General features: G+C 43.8%; 1 protein-coding gene across 2 annotated transcripts in view; it reads right to left on the reverse strand.

Moving 5' to 3' along the window:
* LOC126522264 (uncharacterized) overlaps positions 1 to 13,986 on the reverse strand; it is a 64,477-nt gene that overhangs the window by 25,277 nt on the left and 25,214 nt on the right. The window contains exons 4-6 of one of the 2 annotated variants that reach the window (XM_055066235.2): positions 11,325 to 11,392; positions 7,468 to 7,548; positions 6,685 to 6,845 (exon numbers count right to left, since the gene is read on the reverse strand). The exons of the other annotated variant lie outside the window; for it this stretch is intronic. Coding sequence (XP_054922210.1) covers positions 6,706 to 6,845; positions 7,468 to 7,548; positions 11,325 to 11,392 — 289 coding nt within the window. The 3' untranslated portion in view covers positions 6,685 to 6,705. Of the gene's footprint in view, positions 1 to 6,684; positions 6,846 to 7,467; positions 7,549 to 11,324; positions 11,393 to 13,986 lie in introns of those variants that run through there. 2 annotated transcript variants of the gene reach the window in all.

Genomic DNA, 13,986 nt, shown 5'->3' on the forward strand with positions numbered 1-13,986 from the left:
ATCTGCATAAGTTTTGTCACTGAAAATGGTGAGATAATGGTATGCCACTTGCCACCCTGTAACTTCCCTTGTGCTGTCAGCCTGGATGAATCACAATGAAAAACGCTCCCACCTGCTACAACTGATGGCCCCTGATCATCGCATAGTGACTACGCCGATGCAGCAGGCGCTGTATCATCGGACCGTCGTTTGTGCTCAGTAATTGCGAGCACTGGTGCTGTTCAGCTGAGGCTGCGTCGTCACCGTTTATCATGTTCTTGAACAACTGTGACGGCAACTCCGTCACACCTGCAAGCCATTTTTCTAAGTGAAATATGCAAGATTGAAAATTGAAAAGCAATGAATGGCATGATCAGTGCAAAATTATTGGCACTGTAGCAGAAAAAGCCATCCGGATCCCCGTGGGAACATCCAGTATTTACTACGTATCCGTGCTATCCGAATCATGTTTCAACATGTAGGCGTCGGCGGCAGCGTCTCGCTTTCGCAGCTGAGCGTCATTCCGCTTCTTGTGCCCCCTTGGACCACTCACGAGCCGGCTGTGTGTCCGACGCAGTGCCCTAATCTTTACGCCTTAATTCAATTTTTTTTTTCAATAATCTCCTGAAGTAGGTGCTCCTCTTCACTATACTCTTCCTCCGTGCCAGATCAGTAAGGTCATGAATAACATTTTTACGCTTGCAGTTTACGATTCTTATTAGTAGGTTCCACCTGGTGAACATGTCAACTAACTTGCAGAGATTTTCCTATTGTTTTATGAGTACAGGCAAAGCATCAGCTCAGTACCTTCGCGCAGGTTGCGTGCTGTGAATGGCTTGCCTGTTGCAGCATTCACAACAGTGACGATCTAGGCCTATCTGCTCTGGTGCACTAAATGGTCGGCCTCCCTTACCTCGCGGAGCAGCTCGATGTCGTAAACTGGGATACATAGCGCAAGAACGACAGAAGGATGAAGCGGGAACACAGGACGAGCAGTAACTTTCAACAATTGATTTAGTGCAGCTGGTAAGCATATATATACTCACTGGGAAGCCACTGCAACAGGCACACTGAAGAGAAAAAAAAAGGAAAAGCAGTCGTGTGACTACTATGCCAAAAAATTCAAGCTCTTTCTTAAATAAAAGAATAGACGGCGTGCATACACAATCGTCACCTGCTCTAGCTATCTCAGCCGCCTCGATAATTTCCCTTTTTATCTTATTCCTGTGGCGATAGACAGCAACAGTTTGTTTTAAGAGACGGTTGCATGGTGCCTTTACGTCATATTTTCTACAATGGGCAGCCAGATGCCCATCTATTGCGATGCTCTCTTCTTTATTACTATGCTCCGCCAGACATACGTTTAAATTTCTGCCCGCCTGGCCCACGTAGTACTTCCCACACGAAATTGGAATCTTATACACCACGTTACGAATGCATGCTACAAAATGATCCATGTGCGCGGTGGCGCTACCTAGCTTCCTTTTCCTCGTGGGACAGCTCAACACACTCGACCTCAAACATTTGTTAGGTGCTGTAAAAACAACGTTTATACCAGACCGTTGCCCTACCTTTTTAGGCTGTGGGAAACCTTATAAAAGTAGGGAATTACAGCCACCTTTCGTTTGTCCCTTTGCTCATTCTTCTTTTTAGGTTTTATTGATGCACTTTTGGAATATGCGTTGTTTAACAGGTACAGCCTCGTTATTGGAGGCGATTTCAATATTAACATTCCCCAGGAAAAGAAATCCTCGGAAGATCTTTTAAATAACATAGCTTCATGCGGTTTCAATAATATTAATATTACGCACACGCGAGTATCACCAACAAGTTCAACTATTTTGGATCTTTTCATCACTAACATAGATACACACGTCATCGCTTCGGGTGCAATCAGCAGCGATATAAGTGATCCCTGCCCGATATTCATGGTCTTCGTAAGCTCTGAAACAGGAAAGAAAACTGCTTGCAGCCCAAAGTTTGTCTAGCAGGCTATAACGCAGTCATCACTGGATATATTTTGATCCAAAATTGAAGACACTTACTGGGAGCCTGTTTTCAGCGAAACCACTGTAGAAGCCGCGTAGCTATGAACGTGTCGTCCATAAAGCTCTTCAATGTACACTACAGCAGCTGCTTTCCGATGAAATCATTTAGGACAGGAGAACGCACACGAAAGCCTTGGATTAATCTGGAACTTTTTGAGAACGCGTGACGTTAATACTTTGGCGACCTTTAAAAAGCTACGGAACCGTCTAACTGGTTTAGTAAAGAAAGCTAAAAATGAATACTATGAGAACTTTTTCCAAACAGAATCGAATTGCCCACCTGATCTTATGTGGAAAATAATGAATTCCCTACTGCGCACAAGTTCAATGGCTAATGAAATACACGAAATTGTATTTAACAATAAATCACTGTCAGCGACGGCTCTGTCAGAACATTTTAGCGAATATTATGCGTCAGCAACAATCATCCGTGCTCCTCGCACAGAGATCTGCAGACAGGAAGGAAATGTTCGGGAAAGGGTATTTTTACAACCGAAGTATACAAAACCTTCACTGCATTAAAAGACATTAAAGCCACTGATATGGATAATATCCCGATAGCATCCGTAAAATATGTTATCGACGTTATCTGCCCGTGCTTGGTCCATATCTTCAACCTAGCGATTGGTTCAGGGACGTTTCCTGCTAAAATAAAACGAGCCAAAGTGTCTGTCATATTGAAATGGGTGGAAAGAAACAACATCTAAAACTACCGATCAATATCTGGTTTGCCTATATTTTACAAGGGCCTTGAAACGATAATTTTATGTCGACTGCATAGCTTTTTTTTTTTTTTGAAGCACGAAATTATGTCTGTATGCCAGCACGGTTTCACAAATGGCAAGTCGACTGAGTCTGTGCTCCTGGTACAAAAAGAAATATTTCTCAAAAACATTGAAGTGGGAAAGTTAACTATTGGAATCTTCATTGATTGCAGCAAAGCATTTGATTCACTCTATCATGACACACTTTTAACAAAACTAGAAGAATACGGCATATGAGGTGTTCACTCACATTTGCCGTAGTATCTCTCCGATCGACAGCAATGCGTAGCTACAGACGGTACTACGTCATCCTTTCGCCCACTACTGAATGGCGCACCCCAGGGACGCATTTTGCGCCCCTTTTTATTTAATGTATATGTGAATGACTTACCTTCTATTGATAAGTGTACAGATTTTGTTTCATACGCAGACGACACTAGCCTCTTTGTTTCTTCTGATAACAAGTCAGATTACGCACCAATAATGTGCTGTCCATAGCGCACTAGTACTTCTTATGTAACAGCCTACAAATCAATGTAAAAAAATCAAAGGCCGTTGTTTTTGCTGCAAAGAACAGATCTGTGTCAAGCAGCGATTTAAACATAGGGTCCCATTCGCTTGATATAGTACAGGAACACAAAATATTAGGTGTATTTTGTAGTCACACGACGTGGAACTCATACATAGACCTTGTTGCAAGGAAATTGTCTGCTGCCTTATCTGCGCTATTTAGATGCCATCATATGTTCCTACCTTGTGTAATGTTTCAGCTTTATCATTCCCTATTTTGGTCGCATATAAACTATTGCACCTTAGTATGGTCTACAAATACACAATGTAACATTAGCAGGCTGGTGCTGCTCGAAAAAAAAGCTATTCGTTGTATTCACAATGTTCACTAATTACCTCCTACAAAACCGTTATTTCAAGAAAGCGGAATATATAATGTCAAAGCTCTTTACGCATACCGTCTCATACACCAGTTACAATTTGCAGATAAAAAAACATAGAATTCCTTAAAATGTGCCAGCCCTCGTAGAACGACCGAGCACCCGTGTAACACGAGGATCGGAAAAATGGATGTTAAGGCTCCATCGAACAAAATTACTTTAAGCAAATCCTGACATACAACGTATCCGCACAATTAAATCAACTGCAGAAGTGCGTAAGTGGAGATACAGTTCTATCACGCATGCTACTGCAAAATATCGTTGTCTTTGATAATTTTCACCTGACTGTTCGAAATTTGTAAATTAGTTGGTTTCCATACCTGTTCTGAATGTACTCATCACTTGGATATTGATTACATTTCTTGTAAGTTGCACGTGTTCATTATTTACTGTTGCTTAACTTCCTTTTAATTATTGCTTTTAATAATGTTCACTTTAAACGTGTAAGAGTATGTTTTCCCCTGGCGCTAATGTTATTTACCCGAATTTCAATGCGCTCGTAATGAGTATACGTGTATGTAGATGTATTCATGCCCAGGGAAGTGAATATGGAGCACGTGCGGTATTAATGAAGCTGCTTACGAAAGCTTATTGTTTGTATTACGGATGTGTGCGATGCTGATGTTGCCTGGTGGTGGCCCCCTGGCCTCGTCAAGCCGTATGTTTGCAGCTTTTTTGCCAGGGTGGCCCTCAACACTGTACTTTGTGCATGTTGTAAATAAACTTGACTTTTTTAGTCATCCGCTCTCTGCGGATGACGAAAATGTGACGCTAAGGCGCCATGCTACCCTCTCTTAAACTGTTGTTGTCTATCGCCACAGGAATAAGATAACCAGGGAAATAGTCGAAGCAGCTGAGAAAGCTAGAACAGGTGACGATTCTGTTAGCACGCCGTTTAATTATTTATCTAAGAGCTTGATTTTTTGGCATAGTAGTCACATGACTGCTTTTCCTTTTCATTTTCTCTTCAGTGTGTCTGTTGCAGTGGCTTCCCAGGGAGTACATATATGCTTACAAGCTGAAATAAATCAATTGTTGAAAGTTAGCGTTCATCCCGTGTTGCTGCTTCGTCCTTGTGTCGTTCTTGCGCTATGTATCCCCGTTTACGATTGAACTACCAACAGGCCCAAACTTCTCTGTTATAGCTTTATGTCGTCAGCAGACGAAAAGCGCATGCGAGGATTACCTATGGCTGCAACGCTCATGTTTGTAACGTTGCTTGCACTACTCAAGCGCCATCTAGAAATGCGCGCTCTCACCTTGCCAAGACTTCGCGATACCATACTACTGAACACGCAGAACCGACGATGCTAACTCGTTTGCATTACGTACGTCCACTATATCCGCTATATTGTTTAGCGTTCTGCGCATGCGCAGTGACGACCCGCTATTTTGCAGCGTACGCAATGGTGTAGCGTACACTATGGTATGGCTCCGTGAGAATGTTCCTTGCGGCCAGGTGGCTTTCGACTTTTATTACCAGCAAATCTTCTTAATACAAGCAGTTTAAAGTTCAAACACCCTTGTAGCAGCGAACGTGTGCTGCCTAAATCTTGCTTGGTAACAGAAACGATACACGATTTAATGATGGTGCTGATTTTTTGCGTCTTTTCTCTCAGCACATTGCGCTGGTTGCGACGCAAGCAAGATAACGAATGTACTCTCCGTGGTTGCTCAGTGGCTATGGTGTTGGGCTGCTGAGCACAATGTCGCGGGATGGAATCCCGGCCACGGCGGCCGCATTTCGATGGGGGTGAAATGCGAAAACACCCGTGTAGTTAGATTTAGGTGCACGTTAAAGAACCCCAGGTAGTCGAAATTTCCGGAGTCCTGCACTACGGCGTGCCTGATAATCAGAAAGTGATTTTCGTACGTAAAGCGCCATAATTTAAAGTTAACGAATGTGAACCATTTAACAGCTCCTCATGTGACCGCCGTGCCGATGAAGGGCGGAAGAACTAATGTCACAGGCCTTTTCTTTTTTTGTGCGTTTCATTTTTAGCAAGAGATAATGCTGTAAATGCAATGTCATTCGTTCTTGTTCCGGGGAGGAAAATATGGGTTTAAATGATCTCCACATTGCGCTTCTGTCCAAGAGTAGCTGTAGGCAGGAAAATCCTTGCTCACACCCACACACAGAGATGCACCCTCGCACGCACACACACACTCAGCACCCTCTCTCCCCCGCATGCACACACGAACACGCACTCTCTCCCGCACGCATACAGGCGTGCGCGCACACACAATTTCTCTACCTCGCAGACACACACGCAGACAAATTCTCTCTCACCCATGCGCACGCACACACACACACACATACAAAATACGCCCGCACAGATATTTATGCGCACACAAAAAAGCACACATTTGTCCTCACGCATGCATGCTTCAAGATGAACACATAGGTTTGCACAAGTACACATTCAGATGCGCCTATATATGCCTGCACAGCAAGCACGCAAGCACACGCAAACTTGCCACTAAGACACGCTCAAACACGCATACATGCACTCGTGCTAATGCTAACGCAACTATGGAGCACACGCACTGGCACACATACAGGCGCGCACACGTGCATTCAATAATACACACACACTCTCATGTCGCGCACACGCATAATCACTCTCTGTTATCTCGGCTGCCTCTCAAGATCTGTGCGGGCAAACAGACTGCATTCCACACCATCTACCATTACCGCTCCAACGCCAGCTGCGATAAATCGGTTGCGGGTTTAAATTTGGCGCTTCTTCGACTCAATGTGCCATCTGCCGGAAGGGTGCAAAACAATTTGCTCCGGTCGTGTGACTTCCTTCCCACCCCTGAGCAACACACTACTTTAAAACACCACCAGTGTTCCGACTATAAGTGTGATAAATGCATGTGTTGTTGGAAGGGAGTGCCCTCTTGTTGTAGTGAGCGCCCGCAGTGTCCTTTTAACTAGTATCGCTATAATAAACACAGGATTTATTTGTAGTCTCCTTCTCCATCAAAGCAGAGGTCTCTGCTATGTTGAGGGACGACGACGCCACAGGTGTCGACGAAGTAGTCAATGCAGTTTTGTGGCACGTTGTCTTTCACTTCTTTTCTTGCCCATAGTGTGCACTCTATGAAGAGAAAACAGATAATACGAATGGGTGATATTTTGGTTTCTTCCGATGAAAAAATTTCAGCACGTGGCTCGTATTACGTTGTGTATTGAGAATGGTCATGAGCTTAAAAAAAACCATCGTCGCTCAATAAAGCAGCAGTGAATAAGGCAGTATTGGTGATTAGCAATGTTTGATTTGTGACAGAAAACTTGATTAGGCAGTTCTGAACGTGGCTATATTTCAGTACACGTTTGAACGTGCGCTTTCCTTTAAGTATGCAGTGATAGTATTCCAGTATTTGAGTAAATAGCGTCTGAAGTCTGAAGAATTGATCGCAGCAGTTACTTAAGGAGTAATTAATTTGAGATATTTTTTGTAGTTTAGCAGAACGATCTAAAGGCTGTAATTTTAGTAATAATACAAAGTGGCTTTATTGTTCTAAATATTACTCTTTATCACCACGTCAATATACACTGAAAATTAATTATGTCCAACAATCTAATTTTAATTTGATGCGGTGGTCCTGCGGCGGCAAAATATAGCGACGCTGGAGTACTTATGGTCGCCACTGTCCTTTCAGATTGGCGAAACGAAGCTTATTGCTATTTCGCCTACGCTTTATGAAATATTTTCTTACGATGACCATGGAAGTCCAAGTCCACTACATCGCAGTTGACGTAGTCAGTATAGTAAATTATGCCTTCTCTCTGAGTGGAATCTGAAAGAAATAACTACTTTCAGTTACATGCTGGTACAAACGTATGGTAGGTATTCAACTATGAGTGGTAGTTGGAACAAGCACTAGAATGGGGGTGGGGGGGTGGGGGGGCGTGCAGCGCGCAAAAACACAAGCGATTCGCATTATACGCATCTACTGTGAGAGAAAAACATACCCTCATCAAGGCCCACTATCCGCTCTGCTCCATCAGCGCATACAATACAATAATTGAATAATACCTAATTTATTCCCTCATGAAAATTCTTTACGCCAAGTAACGTTCTCTTCCCTTGGAAAAATATCTTGCTATGCTTCAGCGGAACAAAAACATTTAACCACATCACCTACCGACTCGACGTTACCTGAATAACCACCGAAATAACACATACGCGAGTCTGTTTTTTAAGCCACGTTTCCCTGGAGTTTCCTGTTGTTAATCCCGACAGTGCTGCTCAGAGGGGGAACAGGGAAAAAAGCATACTGCTGCTAATGTTCAGAGTGAGGCTCGCTGGTTAATGGTATTATGTTACAGGGTTACAGCGTTGCGTGGCTAGCGCCGCAGTTCATACGACTGTATGCGTTAAAGGCGACTGAATGGTGACATGTCTGAAAAGGTAGGAAATTCATGCATCACCAAAATGAATATGCCGACTATAATAGGTGGGGCTAGTAACTTTTAGACGCAGATGTTACGAGGTTTTAGAAAGTGTGTTTGAATTTCTTTCCATGCAATTTATGTTGTTTCATATTTTGGCACTTGAACTCAATCAGCTTCGCAAAGAACCTGATATTACGATTCAGTATAATAATGACATATATAGCAGCGGATTTACAATCTTTTTTTCAGTTGTCACGTGCGCGTGTTGGGTTGAGAAACTAGTGATGGTCACAGTATTCTCGTACAGTAATGACGGCAAGGAAAAACACTTCAGAAAGCAACGAATAAAAATGAAACTTTCATAGGTTAACGTCTGCCCTGAATTAAAAAAAGATCTTTAAAAGAACAACGATAATGGCGAGCAAAATTGAGAGTTCTGAATTAAATTTTGCTGCTCAAATTAGAAGGCACTTACAAACATGCATAATAGTGCGACCGCTGTTGCTCACGACAATTCGAAAGCGTTCAACACAGTTGTGCTTGACACGTGTAAAGTGATTAAACACACCTTTCTGCCATGTAATAAGCTAAAACGTTCATCTACTTTAGATTACCGAAAGCGCCGCCGAAGGCGCAGTAACCAGATTGCAACCACTCTCTGCTTAAAGTGGTCAAAAGAAAACAGTAAAACGATGCTTGCCATAAAGCCCCACTTCTTTCCCTCATACGTTTATTTAAGCGTAGAAATATGCCTGAAACCAAGCATATTTTTCCCTAAAGGGCTGCCGAAAATAGCGCTTCTACCTCTTTAGAATCATACTTTCTCTCTATAAACCAAGCATAAGACACAAGAAGTATGCGTCAAATAAAGTAACTCAGTCAAGAAATTACAGAAGGTCTGAGAGTTCGTTATTGTTTCTGAACTGGTTAAAAGCTTGCGACTGTGACTTCAACTCTTAGATATAAAAAGCCTACTATTGACTTATTTGCAAATCCTGAGTTTCGTTTTGACGCTGACGCCATTTTTCTCTTGATTTGCTAAAGCTTCAGCCACTGTTTGTCAGGAGTCGTGTTCCGTGTAGTCTAATAACCTCGAAGTTAACCACAATTTCTCTCCTCGATGAAAAAAACAACCTTTAATACGTCATTCACCAGTAGATCGTCGCCAACAGATGATCCTCATTTTCACATGTAACTTGCCATGAAAAGCCTCTCCTTGGGTCACTGCTCTTCGTTTTATTACCGACTTGAGAGGCTCTGCTCAAGTTTTTGCTATCAAGTATTACAGCGAAGCTACTAGCTTCTAGTTGGTCGGAATTTTTGGTGTCCGCGTCTGTTAGCAAAATTTCCGGCCGATCCCGGCAGTTATGCAGGCACAAGTTATGCAGGCACTGAGGTACAACCTCTAAAGGTTGTACCTCAGTAACGTCAAGCAAAGTGTAGCAAACATTCCCTACATTCTTTGTAATTACGCATACAACACACGAACAGCATACGCTTCACTAAAGAACTAGGACAAAACCAATATCCCAACCGCACCATTGATGATAAGGCGCCCCTGATAACATTGCGAAGCTCGTAGCGTTGCCTGAACACTTTTTCTGGTAATGATTGCTTTTGCGCAAATTGCTATGGCCACGGAACCTTATGACGTGTAGAGTGACGCCCCTAGTATTTCGCCTATGAGAACACCAGCCTAGAAACTGATTTAAATGTTGTTGCAGCACCGCTATGGGTGGCGGCGTGCTGTAAACATTATGCCAACTACCATCACTGTAATAGAATAAAGCATTGCATACCCCCCTCAAAAGTTGTAGTGGTGGTTTGCAAACGCTTCGCTGGACGATTACTTTCACAGGGCCGGGATGGCGGGCCCATATTTTTTTTAGAATACTGTCTAAACTACCACAAGATAACGGCTCTTGACAGCTCGTGTAAACTATAAACTTAACATGACAGAATCTATTCTTGGTGCTATAACTGGCCCATGAATCTCAATAGCGATAATGAAAACGCGTCTATTTATGCGTGTATCTCCAACATTATTGCGCTTTGTTACTTTAATGGTAGCACAGTACGCTCTGTTCACTTCTACAGGTACAAAAATTTTATGCAAGCTATAACCTTCAATAAGACAACCACATCGGTTACATGACTAATAATTCTGCGCGATGACTTCATATTTCCCCGAATGGATTGAAACGGACACTTTACGAGACCATTGCAAAATGTATACTTGAGCATGGCATGTCTATCTCGCACTATATACGCTTTATTACAACTCACTGTAAGCACTCAAAACTCGGCATCTGGTATCTTAATTTTTATTTATTTTCCTTACGACAGTGTTGCGTCTATGAAACAAGCTTGTAATCTACACAAACACTCATCAGTCCTCAGTCTCACGAGTGCGTCCGTTTCATAAAAAGCGTCATTTTAACCGCACTTAACTGAGCCGCTTGTTACACGTTCACTGTAAACGTCATCCGGTTTTGATTGCAGCTATTTTGATCATACTTATTGAACCAACTTGTCGCACCTATTTCTACCCGGGCTTCTTTATTACATGAAAAAAGGGGAAGTAAACATGCTTCTTTTCTCTATCGCTAGAATTTTAGGCAGCAATGCAGAACGCATGGCATTAAACTTTAATGCTGCTCATATTTTCGTGTATTTCATTGAACCACGAATTTCTGGAAATCCTTCACTCATAATACTTATTTACACAAGTGCACGAAATAAAGTAATAAATGATAAATGCTTGCGCAGAACAGCTTTGAGGGCGTCATGCTGTCGGGCAAGATTTAGTAATTTGGGTCTTGAGAACATGGAGTCTACAGCACGTGGGAGCATGCTGCACTTCTAAACGTACATATTTATTGCGCACGCTAAATAGCAAAGTGTCACAACTTCTTAAATTATACCAAGATGACCGCGAACTCTTGGAATTGTAAGCTTGGACATTTGCTGTGTCTAATTTTTTGTAAGACGATGAAATTCTCAGTTTTGAAGACCTCGAGTGCTTTCTTACGTTATATTTAGCATTTTGAATAAATGTCACGTGACACATTATCCGACGCACACATCAAAAATAAATACCGAACGTCAATCATCATTGCCATTTGTGCCTATAACACATCCCATGATAATGGTGCCATGAGCAATAAACAAGGCTTACCTGCACCTACTGTAAAGGTGACAGTACCCGGTGTTTCCCCGGCCTTCACGTAGAACGGAATCTCCTTCCTAAGAAAATATTGAATACCGAAACAGTGCATTTTTAAGTATCTTCTATTGCATATTGATTCATCTGCTAGCTGAGGGGCTCTGATATTTAGGAATTTATACTCTTTTACAGCGAAGCTGTATATAGCTAGAATCCCGAAATTTATTCATGGCGTAACGTCCACACTACTATCAACATTTATGGCTCAAATCCACAAATCCAACGGCTCATAGCACCGTAAGGCAGAGCTCACAAGAACGTAGCAGTGAAGCGACCAGCTCATAGATTCTTTAGAATTACCCATACACCCTACAGAACAGCATAAGTTTCAATAAGGACCAAGCTTAAAACAAATATCCGAACCAGATAATTGGTAATAAGCTGCTTCTACGCCTACATGCAACGTGAAGTACGTAGCACTCCCGGCATACGTTGAGCATATTGTTGCTAAGCTGCTGCGGCGACGGCAGCATGACTCTGCATACGAAGCAAGGAGGGACGTAACTACACATTCGCACGTAAAAGAAAAATCCGTAACTGATTTGTGTTGCGACAGTGGTATCGGAGAGCTCCGTGTTATGAGGACACCTGAAGAGGAGCGTACATACGAGGCGCGGCGGATTTTTCTCCTATCTAGCCCATTCTTTGTAGGAGCAGGAAATAGCAGCGCAAGCCAAGTCGCAGGCCACCAAAACCTCGTAGGTTCATAAAAACACGAAATGCACGTGGATGTCGCCACGTGAATGATTTCAACCTATGTAGCAATTGGTGCTCGTTCCATTTGCCATTTACAGATCAGCTTTCCAACCAAGCATTAGGGCATAAATTGCAGACCATATTTTTTCCCATATTGTCACGTGGTCGGGACGTCAAAGAACACAGTAGCAATACTGTGAAAGGCAAAAACTAGCTTTTATTGGGTGAACCTGTGCCCACAAAACAGGCTACACTTAACGCACAACGAGAGCAGCGAACACAGTCGGCGGTCGTCGTAAATCTGATCAGCGGGTCAAGCGCGTCGGCTTTTATAGAGCAGTCGTCGAATGTTCCAGACGAATTGATTGGACCCGCGTGTCTTCCACAAAGTTCTACACCATTCGCGTTACGCGATGAAATCAGATAACACAAGGTTCCGCGACAACAGACAGCCGGGTAGAAGCATCGATAACTTTCCAGAAACGTCGGATACATACAGGCGCGTCACTCGCTGTGCGATTACAGTTGTTAAACGGCGAAAGGTGGTCGCGCGATAAAGATCGGGGGCAGGCGCCGAGCACAGTCCGAATGGCATGACCATGAACTCGTAGAGGCCGTCTGGCGTGATGAAGGCAGTCTTTTCGCGATCTCTCGTCGACTTCTATTTGCCAGTAGCCAGACTTGAGGTCCATCGACGAGAAGTATTTAGCATTGCAGAGCCGATCCAATGCGTCGTCTATCCGTGGAAGGGGGTACACATCCTTCTTCGTGATCTTGTTCAGTCGACGATAATCGACGCAGAAGCGTAGGGTTCCGTCCTTTTTCTTTACCAGGTCTACAGGAGAGGCCCACGGGCTTTTCGACGGCTGGATGATGTCGTCGCGCAGCATTTCGTCGACTTGTTGCCTAATAGCTTCATGTTCTCGCGTCGAAACTCGGTAAGGGCTCTGGCGGAGTGGTCGAGCCCTCTCTTCGGTATTTATGCGATGCTTTGCAACTGATGTTTGTCGAATCATCGATGACGTCGAAAAGCAGTCTTTGTATCGTCGGAGACGACTTCTGATCTGTTGGTGCTTACTCATAGGAAGACTTGGATTCACGTCGAAGTCTGGTTCGGGGACAATGCTCATCGGGGTAGATGCGGCTGAATCCGAGAGGACAAAGGCATTGCTGGTTTCCACAATTTCCTCGATGTATGCGATTGTCGTGCCCTTGTTGATGTGCTTGAACTCTTGGCTGGAGTTGGTTAGCATAACTTACACTTGCCCTCCGTGGAGTCGAGCGATCCATCTTGCGACGCAAATTTCACGGTCGAGCAGTAGGTGTTGGTCGCCCTCGATGGCGCCTACTACGTCAGCGGGTGTTTCAGTGCCGACGGAAATAACAATGCTGGAGCGCGGTGGGATGCTCACTTGATCTTCGAGCACACTCAAGGCGTGGTGACTACGACAGCTCTCCGGCGGTATCGCTTGATCTTGTGACAGCGTTATCGATTTCGACTTCAGGTCGATGGCTGTGCCATGTTGATTCAGGAAGTCCATGCCGAGAATGACGTCTCGTGAACACTGTTGGAGGACAACGAAGGTGGCAGGGTAAGTCCGGTCATGGACGGTAATTCTTGCCGTGCAGATCCCAGTCGGCGTAATCAGGTGTCCTGCAGCGGTCCGAATTTGAGGGCCTTCCCATGCAGTCTTAAGTTTCCTCAACTGGGCGGCGATGGGTCCACTCATGACGGAGTAATCGGCTCCTGTGTCTTCTAAGGCGGTGACTTCGTGGCCGTCGAGAAGCACGTCGAGGTCGGTGGTTCTTTGTCTTGCGTTACAGTTAGGTCTTGGTGTCGGATCACGGCTGCGTCGTGTTGAACTGAAGCTGGAACGTGGCGTCGTCAAGTCGTCTTTCGTCAATGTAGTCTTGGCTT

Source organism: Dermacentor andersoni, chromosome 6, assembly GCF_023375885.2.
Source record: "Dermacentor andersoni chromosome 6, qqDerAnde1_hic_scaffold, whole genome shotgun sequence".
Classification (NCBI taxonomy): domain Eukaryota; kingdom Metazoa; phylum Arthropoda; class Arachnida; order Ixodida; family Ixodidae; genus Dermacentor; species Dermacentor andersoni.